The sequence below is a fragment of the Coregonus clupeaformis genome, chromosome 1 (assembly GCF_020615455.1).
Source record: "Coregonus clupeaformis isolate EN_2021a chromosome 1, ASM2061545v1, whole genome shotgun sequence".
Lineage (NCBI taxonomy): Eukaryota > Metazoa > Chordata > Actinopteri > Salmoniformes > Salmonidae > Coregonus > Coregonus clupeaformis.
In genome coordinates this window covers 71,672,859-71,692,989 of record NC_059192.1, presented here as the reverse complement: position 1 = coordinate 71,692,989, position 20,131 = coordinate 71,672,859, and the positions used below count along the sequence as shown (strand labels likewise).

At 42.2% G+C, this 20,131-nt stretch overlaps 1 protein-coding gene and 1 long non-coding RNA gene across 2 annotated transcripts; one reads left to right on the top strand and one right to left on the bottom strand.

Moving 5' to 3' along the window:
- Positions 1 to 227: 227 nt before the first annotated feature.
- On the bottom strand, positions 228 to 12,681 carry LOC123491565. Its single transcript, XR_006661416.1, has 3 exons — positions 12,594 to 12,681; positions 3,622 to 3,624; positions 228 to 237 (listed from the first exon to the last, which is right to left on the bottom strand). It is a non-coding gene; the product is annotated as an uncharacterized LOC123491565 (long non-coding RNA).
- A 49-nt stretch (positions 12,682 to 12,730) lies between these two features.
- LOC123480998 lies at positions 12,731 to 18,718 on the top strand. Its single transcript, XM_045222555.1, has 2 exons — positions 12,731 to 13,264; positions 15,698 to 18,718. The coding sequence occupies exon 2, from the start codon at positions 16,130 to 16,132 to the stop codon at positions 18,170 to 18,172; it is 2,043 nt and encodes a 680-aa protein (XP_045078490.1). The 5' UTR covers positions 12,731 to 13,264; positions 15,698 to 16,129; the 3' UTR covers positions 18,173 to 18,718.
- The last annotated feature ends 1,413 nt before the right edge of the window (positions 18,719 to 20,131 follow it).

Here is a 20,131-nt window from a genome sequence, read left to right as displayed (position 1 = left end):
AATTGCGCCAACAGTTGTTGCCTTCTCACCAAGCTGCTTGCCTATTTTCCTGTAGCCCATCCCAGCCTTGTGCAGGTCTACAATTTTATCCCTGATGTCCTTACACAGCTCTCTGGTCTTGGCCATTGTGGAGAGGTTGGAGTCTGTTTGATTGAGTGTGTGGACAGGTGTCTTTTATACAGGTAACGAGTTCAAACAGGTGCATTTAATACAGGTAATGAGTGGAGAACAGGAGGGCTTCTTAAAGAAAAACTAACAGGTCTGTGAGAGCCGGAATTCTTACTGGTTGGTAGGTGATCAATTACTTATGTCATGCAATAAAATGCAAATTAATTACTTAAAAATCATACAATGTTATTTTCTGGATTTTTGTTTTAGATTCCGTCTCTCACAGTTGAAGTGTACCTATGATAAAAATAAAAATTACAGACCTCTACATGCTTTGTAAGTAAGAAAACCTGCAAAATCGGCAGTGTATCAAATACTTGTTCTCCCCACTGTATGTTTTGCATGAGATTTCACAGGTGATTTCCTGCAAAGAAAAATTTGTCGTTAGGATACACACAAACAGTGCTCACAACTTACATATTAGACACACAATTACATTGTGTATGTTTATTTATACAGTAATTATTATTCAACATGTCCACTCACCTGGGATTTGAACTCACAACTTGTGGTTCACGTCATTCCATTGTTCCTGCTATGCCCCCATGTCTGTGTCAATAACTGATTTCACCTGTACTCCTACATTTAAACTTACGTAAAGTAAATCTCAGCGTTTTAAAAAATACATTCAAAAACAATTATATTTATCATAGTGATTCAGGAGTAACATTAAAACAGAATAATATGACCCACCAACATTAGACAACTATACAGAAAACCCTTAAATTGCTGAAATTAGTAAATGAAATCAATGATGAGCGACTAGTCAGATTAACTGATAACTAAAATAGCGGTCAGATGGCACTCTGTTGCTAAGATGTGTAGAGGAGTGTTATAGACTTTGTGGTGCAGCAGAGAGCTCAGCATACCCCAAATCTGGAGATTGTGAGTTCAAATCCCAGTTGGGGTCAGTACTAAGGGCTTTATTCAATCAGATCTGTATAGTGGTTGTTGGAGGTAGGACTTTGTTAGAGCTGTCAAATCCACAAGTGACTCCTGGCATTATACCTAAAGCGAACGTTGCCATTGGTTGCATTAAATAAATCCTAATTATAGCGTAATTATCGTTCTGAATTTCTAACGGGAGTTGGGCAGGTGTGGCTTCGTGACAATGATCGCAAGTAAAGCTGCTCACCAATTTGACGGCTCCAACGCAGTTCCACCTCTGACACCACCAAAACATCCGCTATGCTGGTGTCAGCTATCACCGATTAATGCTTGATCTGATTGATTCTAGTGATCATGTCAAATGTAATCATATTTTCATTGATTAAAGATTTTTACACTATTTTAGCTGAACAACATACCACTTACTGTAAAAACCCCATATAATTTAATTCCCTTACAAAATAAACATGTGATTAAATATAATCACTGTGATTATTATTTGACCTTGCTGGTCATCTATGAACGTTTGAACATCTTGAAGAACAATCTGGCCTTAATGGACATGTACTCTTATAATCTCCACCCGGCACAGCCAGAAGAGGACTGGCCACCCCTCAGAGACTGGTTCCTCTCTAGTTTTCTTCCTAGTTTCCTGCCTTTCTAGGGAGTTTTTCCTAGCCACTGTGCTTCTACATCTGCATTGCTTGCTGTTTGGGGTTTTAGGCTGGGTTTCTGTATAGCACTTTGTGACATCTGCTGATGTAAAAGGGGCTTTATAAATACATTTCATTGATTGATTGATTGATGTGAAATGTGCAGTTGAAATCACTTTTCACATGTGAAATAGCTGTTTTCACATGTTGAGCTGAAATTTTCATACGTAAAATAAAAGGAGACACATGAGGTCAGTTGTTCACATGTGAATCCGTTATGTTCACATGTAATACATTTTGAGTTGACACGTTACCACCTTTTCACATGTGAGGCAAATAACATGTTTTTACCTCACATGAATTGCGGATTCGGATGTGAAATTTGCAGTTTCACATGTAAAAAACTTTCACGTGAAAATCTAACTCTCAGCTTTTTCACATTCAAATCTCCTGTAAGGGATACTACAAAACAGAGCCTTACGAATGTAGTTTAAGTAGTTAGCGAGGTAACATTGGTCAACTCTGAGTTCAATTTAGGATAACCGGAACCACGAATGTGGCTCACCTTTTAGCCAGGTATATTGATATGGCAAAGAATCCTTCAGAACTAACATGCTCCGGGACAGACTAACTCAGGGCTTACTACATTTATCCTGAATGAAGTGTCTGAGCCCCGAGTTAAGGACCAATTAAATCAGATGATATCCCTCTCACAAAGACTGAGTCATCATCCGCTTCATTTGAGGAATAAATATTTTATTAATCAAATGTGTTTGTGTGTTAAAAAATAGTAATGTTAAAATACATATCACATTACACATTTAGTAATGACAAATGCATTTGAAACTTCACGCACAGTAAAACTTTTGTATGACTTAATACAATTATTGTATTGATGGAAGTGGGGAAAAAGGTGCTTGTGCATTGATAAGCAAACCAAAGCACATCAAAGACGGCATTAACGATAAGTAATGAAATAAAGACAGCACTTCTAAAAGCCTATTTCACACCATAGCCTGCTGAATTTGCAAGATAACTTTTATTTCATCTTGATTTCGGTACAAATTCAAATGTGGCTCTGACTCACCCATGGATTGATGTTTCAGCATTGTCTCAATGAAGAGTTTGGCTTTCGACTAGCCATGTGCGACATGCACGCACAGTTACAAGCCTGCTAGAGTTAGCCACAGGCGGACGAGCAATATCCACCGTCGTAGTATGGACGAAGCCTGAGCTGGAATGGGAAGATAACTGAAACACCCCCAAAGCATAATGTTTCCACCTCCATGTTTGACGCTGGGGATGGTGTTCTTGGGGTCATAGGCGGCATTCCTCCTCCTCCAAACACGGCGAGTTGAGTTGATGCCAAAGAGCTCAATTTTGGTCTCATCTGACCACAACACTTTCACCCAGTTCTCCTCTGAATCATTCAGATGTTCATTGGCAAACTTCAGACGGGCCTGTATATGTGCTTTCTTGAGCAAGGGGACCTTGCGGGCGCTGCAGGATTTCAGTCCTTCACGTCGTAGTGTGTTACCAATTGTTTTCTTGGTGACTATGGTCCCAGCTGCCTTGAGATCATTGACAAGATCCTCCCGTGTAGTTCTGGGCTGATTCCTCACCATTCTCATGATCATTGCAACTCAACGAGGTGAGATCTTGCATGGAGCCCCAGGCTGAGGGAGATTGACAGTTATTTTGTGTTTCTTCCATTTGTGAATAATCGCACCAACTGTTGTCACCTTCTCACCAAGCTGCTTGGCGATGGTCTTGTAGCCCATTCCAGCCTTGTGTAGGTCTACAATCTTGTTCCTGACATCCTTGGAGAGCTCTTTGGTCTTGGCCATGGTGGAGAGTTTGGAATCTGATTGATTGATTGCTTCTGTGGACAGGTGTCTTTTATACAGGTAACAAACTGAGATTAGGAGCACTCCCTTTAAGAGTGTGCTGCTAATCTCAGCTCGTTACCTGTATAAAAGACACCTGGGAGCCAGAAATCTTTCTGATTGAGAGGGGGTCAAATACTTATTTCCCTCATTAAAATGCAAATCAATTTATTACATTTTTGACATGCGTTTTTCTGGATTTTTTTGTTGTTATTCTGTCTCTCACTGTTCAAATAAGCCTACCATTAAAATTATAGACTGATCATTTCTTTGTCAGTGGGCAAACGTACAAAATCAGCAGGGGATCAAATACCTTTTTCCCTCACTGTATGTATTTGTGTTTTTGGTTGTTGTAGTCAAGCTTATCTTTCTAAAAAATGTAAAGTTATTTTAGAATATTTAGGCAAGTTAGCTGGCTAACTCCTTGATCCTGCTTTGTAGTACACCCCTCTGGCCTGCCTCAGATGACTGCGGTTATCTGTTCGGTCCTCGTCTGGGGCTTGACATCACACAGACACAGACACACAGACACCCACGCAAACTTTCGGTTTGATTCTCCAAGCTTGCAGCTAGTCTGTCTGTCTGACTTATAGCTGGTCCATAGGTCAGTACGATGAGTGGATATTTCAATTTGCAACATAAAACTAAACTCCTCACAAAGAGTAAATTATTTTATTTACGGTCAGAACTTTATTTGGATAGTCTGGATAGCCCATCTGTAGATACTCTACAGATGGTCATACTATCAAATCAACTCAATAAAATTGTATTTGTCACATGCTTCATAAACAACAGGTGTAGACTTAGTGAAATGCTTACTTACCATTGACTTACCATCACTGACCATTCCCAACAATGCAGAGAGAAAAAAAGAGAAATAATAGAAAAATAATAACACGAGGAATAAATCCACAATGAGTAACAATAACTTGGCTATATACATGGGGTACCAGTACCGAGTCAAGGGGTACGAGGTAATTGAGGTAGATGCAGTGCATTCAGAAAGTATTCAGACCCTTTCACTTTTTCCACAATTTGTTACGTTACAACCTCGAAATTGAGCTCAGGAGCATCCTGTTTTCATTGATCATCCTTGAGATGTTTCTACAGCTTGATTGGAGTCCACCTGTGGTAAATTCAATTGATTGGACATGATTTGAAAAGGCACACACCTGTTTATATAAAGTCCCACGGTTGACAGTACATGTCAGAGCAAAAACCAAGCCATGAGGTCAAAGGAATTGTCCTCAGAGCTCCGAGACAGGATTGTGTCGAGGCACAGATCTGGGGACGGGTACCAAAAAATGTCTGCAGCATTGAAGGTCCCCAAGAACACAGTGGCTTTCATCATTCTTAAATGGAAGAAGTTTGGAACCACCAAGACTCTTCCTAGAGCTGGCCACCCGGCCAAACTGAGCAATTGGGGGAGAAGGACCTTGGTCAGGGAGGTGACCAAGAACCCGATGGTCACTCTCACAGAGCTCCAGAGTTCCTCTGTGGAGATGGGAGAACCTTCCAGAAGGACAACCATCTCTGCAGCACACCACCAATCAGGCCTTTATGGTAGAGTGGCCAGACGGAAGCCACTCCTCAGTAAAAGGCACATGACAGCCCACTTGAAGTTTGCCAAAAGGCACCTAAAGGACTCTCAGATCATGAGAAACAAGATTTTCTGATCTGATGAAACCAAGATTGAACTTTTTGGTCTGAATGCCAAGCGTCACATCTGGAGGAAACCTGGCACCAGCCCTACAGTGAAGCATGGTGGTGGCAGCATCATGCTGTGGGGATGTTTTTCAGCAGCAGGGACTGGGATACTAGTTAGGATCGAGGGCAAGATGAACGGAGCAAAGTGCAGAGAGATCCTTGATGAAAACCTGCTCCAGAGAGCTCAGGATCTCAGACTGGGGTGAAGGTTCACCTTCCAACAGGACAACGACCCTAAGCACACAGCCAAGACAACGCAGGAGTGGCTTCGGGACAAGTCTCTGAATGTCCTTGAGTGGCTCAGCCAGAGCCCGGACTTGAACCCGATAGAACATCTCTGGAGAGACGCTCCCCATCCAACCTGACAGAGCTTGAGAGGATATGCAGAGAAGAATGGGAGAAACTCCCCAAATACAGGTGTGCCAAGCTTGTAGCGTCATACCCAAGAAGACTCGAGGCTGTAATTCCTGCCAAAGGTGCTTCAACAAAGTACTGAGTAAAGGGTCTGAATACTTATGTAAATGTGATATTTCAGTTGTTTATTTTTAATACATTTGCAAAAATGTCTAAAAACCAGTTTTTGCTTTGTCATTATGGGGTATTGTGTGTAGATTGATGAGGGAAAAAAGCAATATAATCAATTTTAGAATAAGGCTTTAACGTATCAAAACGTGGAGAAAGTCAAGGGTTCTGAATACTTTCCGAATGCACTGTACAGGTATGTACATATAGGTAGGGATAAAGTGACTAGGCAATAGGATAGATAATAAACAGTAATAGCAGCAGCGTATGTGATGAGTCAAACGAGTTAGTGCAAAAAGGGTCAATGCAGACAGTCCGGGTAGCTATTGGTTAACTATTTAACTAACTATTTAGCAGTCTTATGGCTTGGGGGTAGAAGCTGTTCAGGGTCCTGTTGGTTCCAGAATTGATGCATCGGTACCGCTTGTCGTGCGATAGCAGAGAGAACAGTCTATGACTTGGTGGCTGGAGTCTTTGACAATTTTTTGGGTCTTCCTCTGACACCGCCTGGTATAGAGGTCCTGGATGGCAGGGAGCTCGGCCCCAGTAATGTAATGGCTCGTACGCACTACCCCTCTGTAGAGCCTTGCGGTCGGATGCAAATCAGTTGCCATACCAAGCGATGCAGCCAGTCAATATGTTTTTTCAATGGTGCAGCTGTATAACTTTTTGAGGATATGAGGGCCCATGCCACATCTTTTCAGCCTCCTGAGGGGGAAGAGGCGTTGTTGTGCCCTCTTCACGTTGTCGTGCCCTCTTCAAGGAACTTGAAGCTATCGACCTGTTCCACTACAGCCCCGTCGATGTGGATGAGGGTGTGCTCGGCCCTCCGTTTCCTGTAGTCCACAATCAGCTCCTTTGTCCTGCTGAAGTTGAGGGAGATGTTGTTGTCCTGGTACCACACTGCCAGGTCTCTGACCCCCTCCCTGTAGGTCTCATCATCGTCGGTGATCAGGTTTACCACCGGTGTGTCGTCAGCAAACTTAATGATGGTGTTTGAGTGGTGGGCGTCCACACAGTCGTGGCTGAACAGGGAGTACAGGAGGGAACTAAGCTTGCACCCCTGAGTGGCCCCATGTTGAGGGTCAGCATAGCGGCTGTGTTATTGCCTCCCTCAGCACCTAGGGGCAGCCCATCAGGAAGTCCAGGATCCAGTTGCAGAGGGAGGTGTTTAATCCCAGGGTCCTTAGCTTAGTGATGAGCTTGCAGCTTGAACGCTGAGTTGTAGTCAATGAACAGCATTCTCACCAGTGGAGCCTGCTGAGGGGAGGACGGCTCATAATAATGGCTGGAACGGAGCAAATGGAATGGCATGTATTTGATACCATTCCACTAATTCTGCTCCAGCCATTACCACGAGCCCATTCTCCCCAATTAAGGTACCACCAACCTCCTGTGATTCTCACGTAGGTGTCCAGGTGGAAAATTGCAGTGTGGAGTACAATAGAGATTGCGTCATCTGTGGATCTGTTGGGGCGGTATGCAAATTGGAGTGGGCCCAAGGTGTCTGGGATGATGGTGTTGATGTGAGCCATGACCAGCCTTTCAAATAATTTCATGGCTATAGATGCTACGGGGCGATAATCATTTAAACAGGTTACCTTGTCGTTCTTGGACAAGGGACTATGGTGGTCTGCTTGAAACATGTAGGTATTACATGTATTACAGACTGGGTCAGAGAGAGGTTGAAAATGTCAGTTTAGAAACTTGCTGGCTGGTCAGCGCATGCTCTGAGTACGCGTCTGGTAATTTGTCTGCCCCTGCGGTCTTGTGAATGTTAACCTGTTTAAAGGTCTTACTCATATCGGCTACGGAGAGTGTGATCACACAGTCAGTAACAGCTGGTACTCTCATGCATGGTTCAGTGTTGCTAGCCTCCAAGCGAGGAAAGAAGGTATTTAGCTCGTCTCGAAGGCTCGCGTCACTGGGCAGTTCGTGGCTGGGTTTCCATTTGTAATCCGTGATAGTTTGCAAGCCCTGCCACATCCGACAAGCATAAGAGCCGGTATAGTAGGACCCGATCTTGGTCCTATATTGACGATTTGCCTGTTTGATGGATTTCTTCTAAGCATCTGGATTATAGTCCCACGCCTTGAAAGAGGCAGCTCTTAGCCTTTAGCTCAGTGCGGATGTTGCCTGTAATCCATGGCTTCTGGTTGGGATATGAACGTAAGGTCAATGTGGGGACGACGTCGTCGACGCACTTATTAATGAAGCCGGTGACTGATGTGGTAAACTCCTCAATGCCATCGGATGAATCCCGGAACATATTCCAGTCTGTGCTAGCGAAACAGTCCTATTGCATAGCATCCACTTCATCGGACCACTTCCGTATGAGCGCGTCACTGGTACTTCCTGTTTGAGTTTTTTGCTTGTAAGCAGGAATCAGGAGGATAGTTATGGTCAGATTTGTCAAATGGAGGGTGAGGGAGAGCTTTGTATTCGTCTCTGTGTGTGGAGTAAAGGTGATCTAGAGTTTTTTCGCCTCTAGTTGCACAGGTGACATGCTGGTAGAAATTAGGTAAAACAGATTAAAGTTTTCCTACATTAAAGTCACCGGCCACAAGGAGCGCCGCCTCTGGGTGAGCATTTTCTTGTAGATAGTTAGTTGAAATGTTACTGAATGTCTGTAGATAGTCTGTAGAGCATCTACAGATGGACTATCCAAATAAAGTGTTACCGTACAAATGTCAAAACACTGTTACTTAACACTATTACATTTGTTAACACCCTTTACAAGCAAAAACGCCCAACTACAAAGTTATTTATATTTAAGCAGAAAATAGTAGCAAATAACCTCGGACAACCTCATCAACCTCAACCGCATTGCATTTCCAGTGGCACACACACACACACACACAGACACACACACAGATACACACACACACTGTAATCCTCTCTCCGGCTATACTGTAGTAATTACTGTGCTGATAACCTGTCCTCTGGGTCCTGGCTCTAGGCTGTGAGTTATGACTTTAGCAGTAAATGATTTGTGGCCTCAGTGCCTCTCCATCCACCAATTTAGCCTCGTTTATACCTGGCGCTAACATGGGTCCTTTGTCCTGATCTTGTCTACATTCTGATTGTGTTCGCATTTCCAGAAATGTGTCTACACATGGTATTAAACTGTGTCTGTTATCCGTCCACTGTGTCTGCATTGTGACCAGGTTCCCTGGTCCCTTCCTTTATGCAAATTATTTAACAGCTATTCTTTCAAAATAATATTTATTTATTTATTTTAAGACACATATTGATTTCATAAGTCAATGATTTTAGAAAGCGAGGTAATGATGATTTAAATCAGGGATGGGCAAATTTGATGGGGGTGGGGGCCACAAAAAACTCATCATGAGGGGCCGCAGTTGCTCGCGGGTCTGCGTACCCACATTCAGAAACATATTTTATTCTTATTTACAAAATGATTGACACCCCTGTTTTCAATACCTTTCAATACCTCACCATTTGAGAATAACAGCACCTTTTTCTAAAATATTTTATGAGTTGGAGAACACATTGGGAGGGATCTTAGCTAATTTCTCCATACATAATCCTTCCTGATCCTTGATATCCTTCATCTGAGCTTATGGACTGCCCTCTTCAATTCCAACCAAAGCTTTTCACTAGGTTTCAGGTCCGGAGACTGAGATAGCCATTGCAAAATATTGATTTTGTGGCCAATTAACCATTTCTTTGTGGATTTTGATGTGTGCTTGGGGTTATTGTCATTTTTTTATTTTTTATTTAACTAGGCAAGTCAGTTAAGAACAATGAACAATTTACAATGACGGCCTACACCGGCCAAACCCGGACGACGCTGGGCCAATTGTGTGCTGCACTATGGGACTCCCAATCACGGCCGGTTGTGATACAGCCTGGAATCGAACTAGGGGGTCTGTAGTGACGCCTCAAGCACTGAGATGCAGTGCCTTAGACCACTGCGCCACTCGGGAGCCTCTTGCTGGAAGATTGCAGCCAAGTTTCAGCCTCCTGGCAGAGGCAACCAGGTTTTTGGCTAAAATGTCCTGGCATTGGTAAGACAAGGGGTGGCGGTCTATGTATATTTGTAAACAACAGCTGGTGCACGATATGTAGGGAAGTCTTGAGGTTTTGCTCGCCTGAGGTAGAGTATCTCATGATAAGCTGTAGACCACACTATCTACCAAGCGCATTTTCATCTATATTCTTCGTAGATGTCTATTTACCACCACAAACCGATGCTGGCACTAAGACAGCACTCAATGAACTGTATACGGCCATAAGCAAACAGGAAAACGCTCATCCAGAGGCGGCGCTCCTAGTGGCCGGGGACTTTAATGCAGAGAAACTTAAATCTGTTTTACCTCATTTCTACCAGCATGTTAAATGTGCAACCAGAGGGGAAAAAACTCTAGACCACCTTTACTCCACACACAGAGACGCGTACAAAGCTCTCCCTCGCCCTCCATTTGGAAAATCTGACCATAATTCTATCCTCCTGATTCCTGCTTATAAGCAAAAACTAAAGCAGTAAGCACCAGTGACTCGGTGAATAAAAAAGAGGTCAGATGAAGCAGATGCTAAGCTACAGGACTGTTTTGCTAGCACAGACTGGAATATGTTCCGGGATTCTTCCGATGGCATTGAGGAGTACACCACATCAGTCACTGGCTTCATCAATAAGTGCATCGATGACATCGTCCCCACAGTGTACGTACCCCAACCAGAAGCCATGGATTACAGGCACTGAGCTAAAGGGTAGAGCTGCCGCTTTCAAGGAGCGGGACTCTAACCCGGAAGCTTATAAGATATCCCGCTATGCCCTCCGACGAACCATCAAACAGGCAAAGTGGCAATACAGGACTAAGACTGAATCGTACTACACTGGCTCTGACGCTCGTAGGATGTGGCAGGGCTTGCAAACTATTACAGACTACAAAGGGAAGCACAGCTGCGAGCTGCCCAGTGACACAAGCCTACCAGACGAGCTAAACCACTTCTATGCTCGTTTCGAGGCAAGTAACACTGAAACATGCATGAGAGCATCAGCTGTTCCGGATGACTGTCTGATCACGCTCTCCGTAGCCGATGTGAGTAAGACCTTTAAACAGGTCAACATTCACAAGGCCGCAGTGCCAGAAAGATTACCTGGACGTGTACTCAGTGCATGCGCTGACCAACTGGCAAGTGTCTTCACTGACATTTTCAACCTCTCCCTGTCTGAGTCTGTAATACCAACATGTTTCAAGCAGACCACCATAGCCCCTGTGCCCAAGAACACTAAGGTAACCTGCCTAAATGACTACCGACCTGTAGCACTCACGTCTGTAGCCATTAAGTGCTTTGAAAGGCTGGTCATGGCTCACATCAACACTATTATCCCAGAAACCCTAGACCCACTCCAATTTGCATATCGCCCCCAACAGATCCACAAATGATGCAATCTCTATTGCGCTCCACACTGCCGTTTCACACCTGGACAAAAGGAACACCTATGTGAGAACTCAACACCATAGTGCCCTCAAAGCTCATCACTAAGGACCCTGGGACTAAACACCTCCCTCTGCAACTGGATCCTGGACGTCCTGACGGGCCTCCCCCAGGTGGTAAGGGTAGGTAACAACACATCCGTCATGCTGATCCTCAACACGGGGGCCCCTCAGAAGAAACTAAAGATCTCGTACAATGCTGTGTACTACTCCCTTCACAGAACAGAGCAAACTGGCTCTAACCAGAATAGAAAGAGGAGTGGGAGGCCCCGGTGAACAACTGAGCAAGAGGACAAATACATTAGAGTGTCTAGTTTGAGAAACAGGCGCCTCACAGGTCCTCAACTGGCAGCTTCATTAAATAGTACCCGCAAAACACCAGTCTCAACGTCAACAGTGAAGAGGCAACTCCGGGATGCTGAACTTCTAGGCAGAGTTGCAAAGAAAAAGCCATATCTCAGACTGCCCATCTTAATCTTTTATTTTTATTGGCCAGTCTGAGATATGGCTTTTTCTTTGCAACTCTGCCTAGAATGTTAGCATTCCCGTTACAGGACAATAACCCAACACACCTCCAGGCTGTGTAAGGGCTATTTTACCAAGAAGGAGAGTGATGGAGTGCTGCATCAGATGACCTGGCCTCCACAATCCCCCAACCTCAACCCAATTGAGATGGTTTGGGATGAGTCGGACGGCAGAGTGAAGGAAAAGCAGCCAACATGTGCTAAGCATATGTGGGAACTCCTTCAAGACTGAAAAGCATTCCAGGTGAAGCTGGTTGAGAGAATGCCAAGAGTGTGCAAAGCTGTCATCAACGCAAAGGGTGGGTATTTGAAGAATCTAAAATATAAAATATATTTTGATTTGTTTATTAGTTTTGGTTACTACATGATTCCATATGTGTTATTTCATAGTGTTGATGTCTTCACTATTATTCTACAATGTAAAAAAAAAGAAAAAAAAAGAAAAACCCTTGAATGAGTAGGTGCGTCCAAACTTGTGACTGGTACTGTAAAAGTCAAAACTTTAACTTGGCCACTCAGGAACATTCACTGTCTTCTTGGTAAGCAACTCCAGTGTAGATTTGGCCTTGTGTTTTAGGTAATTGTCCTGCTGAAAAGTGAGTTAATCTCCCAGTGTCTGGTAGAAAGCGGACTGAACCAGGTTTTCCTCTAGGATTTTGCCTGTGTTTAGTCCATTCCATGTATTTTTTATCCTGAAAAACTCCCCAGTCCTTAACGATTACAAGCATACCCATAACATGATGCAGCCATCACTTTGCTTGAAAATATGGAGAGTGGTACTGTTGGAGAAATTGTACATAAGTTATTCTACTCATTTACTATATTTCATTATGCCATTTCAGTACTGAATTGTTATTTTCATAATGTGTGCTTGTGTGAGTATGATTACAGGACGAGTGAATGTGAGGAAGATTAGCAGTCAAGGTCGCGTCCAGCGAGGAGGAACCAGCTGCATGAGTTAGAAAAACAACTAATCTCAGAATGTGGGCACGCTCGGACAGTGTGCCAAGATAGAAGAAGTCACACTCAGATAATGGAATATGTGAACTGGTTTCAACTGGATCTGTTTATGCACCCTTCCCCATTAGCAGTTGAAACCTTCTGTAACTAGGGCGTTCCTAACTTAATAAAATGCAAGAGGAGCGGAGACTGATTCAGAGTGGTTTTGGAGGATTGTAACTGAGCAGTCTCCGAGCACTCTCCTTGCAAGTAAAATATACTAAATTCTCTGTGTCTTTTCTTGTGCAGGTTATTCTTATAAATGTTGGGGGTTTAAACCTAACATTTAAATGGTCCTTCGAGCCGGATGCCAAGATACCTGACGATCCCAGCGGGCGAGTGAGATCCAGACAAGTCTGTGGCCACAGCATTAAGACCCTTTTACGGGACTGGTCCCTCCCTTGCAGGCTGGGATCCGATGGTTGAAGGTAGATCCAAGAACGCAGAGAATTGTGAGTAAAAAATTCATAAAAAAAAGAGGAATGAATGTGAATGAAGTAAAGTAATTTTCAAACAGTTAAATTCCGTGGAGGGTAGACTCCTCTAGTTACCAAACTAGTTAAATTCTACGTAGGACGGCGGAGTCCTCTGTGTTGAAAAGAAAAACCCTGACAATTCTAGACTCTATCAGGTAAAGTAGTTTTCGAACAGTTAAATTCCGTGGAGGGTAGACTCCTCTAGTCACTGAACTAGTTAAATTCTATGTAGGACGGCGGAGTCCTCTGTGTCGAAAAATCATATAAAAGTTGTATGAAAGTGTAAGAGTGTGACTGGAAATATAAACACCACTAGGTATTTGTATTTCATACCAAACGAACAAGGTGTAAACGGTGAACCTTTGTGGATGCTTGTAGGTAAGAAAACTCCACCTGGAAAGGTTGAAGTGAGTTTTACCATAAAGGGTTGTTGATCACCGTCTTGTTCGATTAAGACCCAGTGTTAGAACACTCTAGGTGTTGAGAACCCACTGGGCCCAAATTTAGTTCAAAATGGGGAAGGGACAAAGCAAAGAAAAACAAAAGTTCCTTGACAACCTTCCGTGCAAAGATTGGAAAGTAGTACAAAAAGAAGATCCTACAGCAACAGAACCCCTATGTTACTGGATAAAAAAAAGTACAAGTTTAGTGGAAAATTGTCTACCACCGGTCTAAAAGAGCTGCAACAAAAAAATAAAAATAAAATGCAGACAGAACGAGGATAGGATGAGGAAAGAAGGTTATGAACAGATAATTGATAATGGATCATTTGAGATGAGATCACATGTAGCAGAGTTAGGGTAATCAATTAAATAATCATTGTATACTCGAGGAATTTTGAGTGGTTTTATAGATTAGTAATGAGGAATTAGATTGATACAAACAATTATTGATGGGTTAAGACTGGGGATAACCAGGAGAAAGAGATTAGCTCATCTCGTTGGAATGTTGCCAAGGGCTAGGGGAGCAGTAGTGAAGTTAGGCCGTATTTAGGTCATAAAAGTGAACTACCAAATTAAGGCCTGGCTATTTGTGGTTGTTTTTCAAATTGGGTTTTCAAATAAAAAACAACACACTTAGTATGATGTTAATAAAGCCTTCTTGTTTCAATTTTGGGGGGTTTCAGCAGGTCAAGGGTGATAGGTCTTAGAGGAGCACACAGTGAATTTTATGGAGTTTTTTAGCTTTTGGCTGAGTTTGGGGTATATATGATTTCTTATGAGAATGAATGTCATGAGGATTTAATGAACACTTGGGATAGCTAACATTTATGAAATATTTAGAATAATGCTAATGTTTAGTATACTATGGGATTAAACAGTTCGTTAAATGATTTCAATGGCCTCTGAACTCTGTTTTAACATTCTGGTGTTATTTTAATCATCCACACTAGTAAATTCTAAAGGCATGAGAGGAGGACTTTAAGATAGTTTATTTTACTAAGTTGAGGGTAATTTATAGTACTGTGAAAATTGTGAAGAAGATTATAATTTGGTAATAATATATTTGATTTGAACCATAAAATAACAGAAGAGAGAGTGGAGGAATGGCAATTGGATAATGAATTACCAATATTAACTAAAGTGATTGTTTAGATAGGTGGTAATATTGACACATGGCCAAATCATGTGTCAAAAAGGGGGATGGTTGGATTAAATATTAAATATATACGAAGGAGAGGACAGGGAATACGTGCAAATGACAATCCTAGAGGATGTTGGTCATGTGGGAAAGAGGGACACATAGCCAGAGATTGCAAAAACGATCCCTCACACAACAATAAGAACGCATGGCCCTCACACGACAATCAGAACTATGGTCCCAGGGACCTACAGATGTGGGATTAGTTAAAGGAGCAGCACCTGTAATAATAAGACCTAAAACAGAGCATCGCCCTAGGATAAAACAATACCCCCTAAAACCAGATGCAATGATTGGAATAGAGCCAGTGATTGAAGGTTTAGAGAAAGCAGGTGTGCTAATTGAATGTGCTGAGTCGCCGTGCAATACACCAATTTTTCCAGTAAAAAGGCACCTCCATCAACAGGGTGGAGGATGGTTCAAGATCTGCAAGCTGTAAACAATGCTGTTATCCAAAGATCTCCATGTGTGGCAGACCCACACACGTTGCTAAATTCATTAAACCCAAAGGCTAAATATTTCACCGTAGTGGATATCAGTAATGCATTTTTCTCGGTACCAGTGCATAAAGATAGCCAACACTGGTTCACAAATGGTCTAACCCCTTATGAAGTGTTGTTTGGCAGACCTTATAGATTACCATGTTTTAAAAACTTATGGGAAACTGATGACGATAGCACACTAGCAGATTACATGAGAAAAATGCTGCAACAACAAAAGCAATTGACAGAATCAACTGATGATGGTACAACCTCTGTGTCCTTACAGAAAGACCAGTTAGTTGAACCAGGAGACTGGGTCCTGATAAAAAGTATAAAGAAGAAGCATTGGCACTCACCTAAGTGGGAAGGACCCTACCAAGTGCTGTTAACCACAGGTACCGCAGTAAAGATTGCAGAACGTAGTACATGGATTCATTTGACCCACTGTAAAAGAATAATTGGACATGTCTAAAATAACTATTTCCATCATACTGTTCGTAGTCACCATTCTTATATGTTTCATAGTGATAACTCTATGGTATCTGCTGTAGCGTTGTAGCTCTTCAACGTACCACCAGAGAAAGTCCGGTTACAAAGGGAACTGTAATTTTAGTTTGCAGTTGTCTCAAACCCGGTGAAGATTGTCCACCACTCTGTTGTAGGTAAATAGGAGGAGTTCCAATCTACAGCAGAATGATCACTCAAGCGCATAAAAAAGATGGTGGCAGTGGGTGGAATAGTTGGAATGATTATAGTGGTGTCATTACTGTTGTGGGAGAAGAATCATAGTGTGCAGAAGAGAAGGGTGGGCTATTATAACACCAAACCGTCGCAAATCCAGAAAAAGATTTTGAAAAACCCTTGTAATACTACAGATGGAGATCAGGATAAGACAGAAGAACTGTATTTTTGCTATCAGAATAACAGCACCCAAGCGGTGTTCACTTTCGATAATACCTTGAAAATAGGAGGTTACGGTCTAGATAGTTGGGAAGATTATGACTGGTATTTGGACTGTAGTGGCATGAAACAATCAGGGCATTGGTGGGGAAACGTGTTCACCACTACAGGAAAATGGTCAGAGGGGTCGTTTGGGTTTTCTTCTAATTCTAAAAAATGGAAAAAACAGGTCTCTTTGACAAAAACAAACAGAAAGATAATGCTGAACATTAATACAACCCAAATACCTTTCGGACAGCCCGACAGTTTCAGTGAGCATCAGAACCCGCCGTGTCACGGACTAGCCTTATGTATTTGGAGGCCACACGCTCAAGATCCCTGTACCACGTTACTGCTGTGCCCAAATGTCACTATGACAAATACGACACTATCTCTAACACCGCCAGACATCACGCCAGGCCCAAAATCTAGCTCCCCCGTTAAACCTAAGATCTACATAAAACCTGAAACTGATGATTGGTTCAAAATAACCACAGGGGTATCACGCATTGACAACAACTGGCTCCTAATGGTAGAGCAAGCAGCTAAAGCATCAGGAGCAGACTGTGTAGTGTGCATGGGAGCCAGACCACTGCTGCAAGTGGTGCCCTCAGCGCTGGGTTTAGACTGTCTAGTAGATGTAATGAATAAAACTATTCCGTCAGAAAACTGCTCCAGTTGGGATAAAATTTATCCTTTGACTACTGCTGAAAAACAAAAGCCTCTATTTTCAAAGAAAGTAGCTGTAGGAAACTTTACATGCATAAATAGAACCGGTGCTGGGGTCAGACTAGGTAAATTAAACGACACCCAATGTTACTCAGTAGAAACAGTGAACATGGCGTTTAAACCTAAGGCTCGCAGTGACATCTGGTGGTGGTGTGGAGATGATAGATTATTTGACAGGTTACCATACAATACCACAGGATTTTGCGCCTCAGTGTCATTGATATTGCCAGTATCCATTACACCTCTCACCGTCACTGATTTGTTGACCACAGTAAACGTTGTTTACCCACACACCTGGAAGAGCAGGCCAAAGAGATCAGTAATGTCAGATGATCCCACCTACATAGACAGCATTGGAATTCCAAGAGGAGTTCCTACTGAGTATAAATTAATAAACCAAGTAGCAGCAGGTTTTGAATCCTCATTATGTTGGTGGTGTACAATAAACAAGAATGTAGACAGAATCAACTACATCCACTATAACGTGCAGAAATTAGGGAATAAAACTGAAGAAGGGTTCTCCGCCATCCACGAACAATTGTCAGCTACCTCCCTTATGGCTTTCCAAAACCGTATTGCTGTCGATATGCTTCTAGCAGAAAAAGGAGGAGTCTGCTCTATTTTTGGTGACCAATGTTGTACATTTATTCCCAATAATACTGCAGCTGATGGAAGTCTAACTAAGGCCTTGGAGGGGTTTAGATCTCTCAACAGCAAGATGAAAGACCACTCTGGGGTTGACACGTCAATGTGGGATGGATTTGGAGACATGTTTGGCAAATATAAACAATTAGTGTTCTCTATTTTGACCTCAATTGCTGTGTTTACAGCTATCCTCACCTTATGTGGATGTTGTTGTATTCCCTGCATTAGAGCATTATGCACTAGAGTGATAACCACCGCTATACAACCTGTCAAAACTGAGATGTCAGAAATGTATGCACTCCTCACCCTGGACGGGGACCTTCAGACTAACAGTGATGATGATGATGATGATGATGATGATGATGAGAAGCTGGAGGCGAGTGATGAAACGTCATTACATTTCCCTGATCTATTCCCAGATCCGGGAGATTATGCAACTAACCTCTGAGTGTAACACTTTGAACTATGTGATGAATTTGTGGCTGAAAATCTGACAAGAAGAGGTCTACAAATGATGGTGAATATAGCAAAAAAAGTGAATAAACAGGAGGGAAATGTTGGAGAAATTGTACATAAGTTATTCTACTCATTTACTATATTTCATTATGCCATTTCAGTACTGAATTGTTATTTTCATAATGTGTGCTTGTGTGAGTATGATTACAGGACGAGTGAATGTGAGGAAGATTAGCAGTCAAGGTCGCGTCCAGCGAGGAGGAACCAGCTGCATGAGTTAGAAAAACAACTAATCTCAGAATGTGGGCACGCTCGGACAGTGTGCCAAGATAGAAGAAGTCACACTCAGATAATGGAATATGTGAACTGGTTTCAACTGGATCTGTTTATGCACCCTTCCCCATTAGCAGTTGAAACCTTCTGTAACTAGGGCGTTCCTAACTTAATAAAATGCAAGAGGAGCGGAGACTGATTCAGAGTGGTTTTGGAGGATTGTAACTGAGCAGTCTCCGAGCACTCTCCTTGCAAGTAAAATATACTAAATTCTCTGTGTCTTTTCTTGTGCAGGTTATTCTTATAAATGTTGGGGGTTTAAACCTAACAGGTACTCAATAATGTGTTGTATTGGATTTGCTCCAAACATAACACTTTGTATTCAGGACAAAAAGTTCTTTTTGCAAACTGGATGCATGTTTCGGAATATGTTTATTCTGTACAGGCTTCCTCTTTACACTCTGTCAATTAGTTTAGTATTGTGGAGTAACTACAATGTTGTTGATCCATCCTCAGTTTTCTCCTATCACAGCCAATAAATTCTGTAACTGTTTTAAAGTCACCATGAGCGGTTTCTTTCCTCTTTGGCAACTGAGTTAGGCAGGACACTTGTATCGTTGTAGTGGCTGGGTGTATAGATACGACATCCAAAGTGTAATTAATAACTTCACCATGCTCAAAGGGATTTTCAATTTCAACTTTTTTCATTATTACCATCTACCAATAGGTGCCTTTCTTTCTTTCCATCCCTGGTCTTTGTGATGGAATCTGTGTTTGAAATTCACTGCTCGACTGAGGGACCTTACAGTTAATTGTATGTGTGGTGTACAGAGATGAGTTATCATGTTAAACACTATTATTGCACACAGAGTCCATGCAACTTGTTATATGACTTGTTAAGCACATTTTTACTCCTGAACTTATTTATGCTTGCCATAACAAAGGGGTTGAATACTTATTGACTCAAGACATTTCAGCTTTTCATTTTGGAAAAAAAATCGAAAAACATAATTCCACTTTGACATTATGGGGTATTGTGTGTAGGCCAGTGACCAAAAAATCTCAATTTAATCCATTTTAAAATCAGGCTGTAACACAACAAAATGTGGAAAAATTCAAGGGGTGGGAATACTTTCTGAAGGCACTGTAAATGGTATCATAGCATCTGTCAATGTCAACACATTGTGGGATGTGACAACTAATGAGGAACTTTGTTCCAGTGTGATGATTTTTCGTCACTGATCATTTGGACAAATCACAATTTCGCAGGTGTTTGCACAGATTTGCCAGAAACCTGCATAGAGCTACCACCCTGCTTCACTGCTTGTTCTAGTATCTTTTGTCATAGATCTCCCCGCAGAGCCTAATCGAGCATCTGACACAATTACACAAGATTTTAGTTTTGGGTTTCTGAGATAAACAATACCCTAACAATAAACATCCACATCCATTACATAGACCCATTATTTTCATGGTTTAATCCACCATGAAGGTTTTGGCCCACTGTACTGCTTCTATAACAGCACTGCTACTGTAGTCGCTGGAGAACTGAACAGAAATAATGAACTTACTGTGGCATTGTATCAATGCATGCAGAGAGACAGAAATTAAGAATGATTGGTGCGTTCAAACTTGCAGCATATCACTATTCGTAGAATAAAACAGTATTAGATTAGGC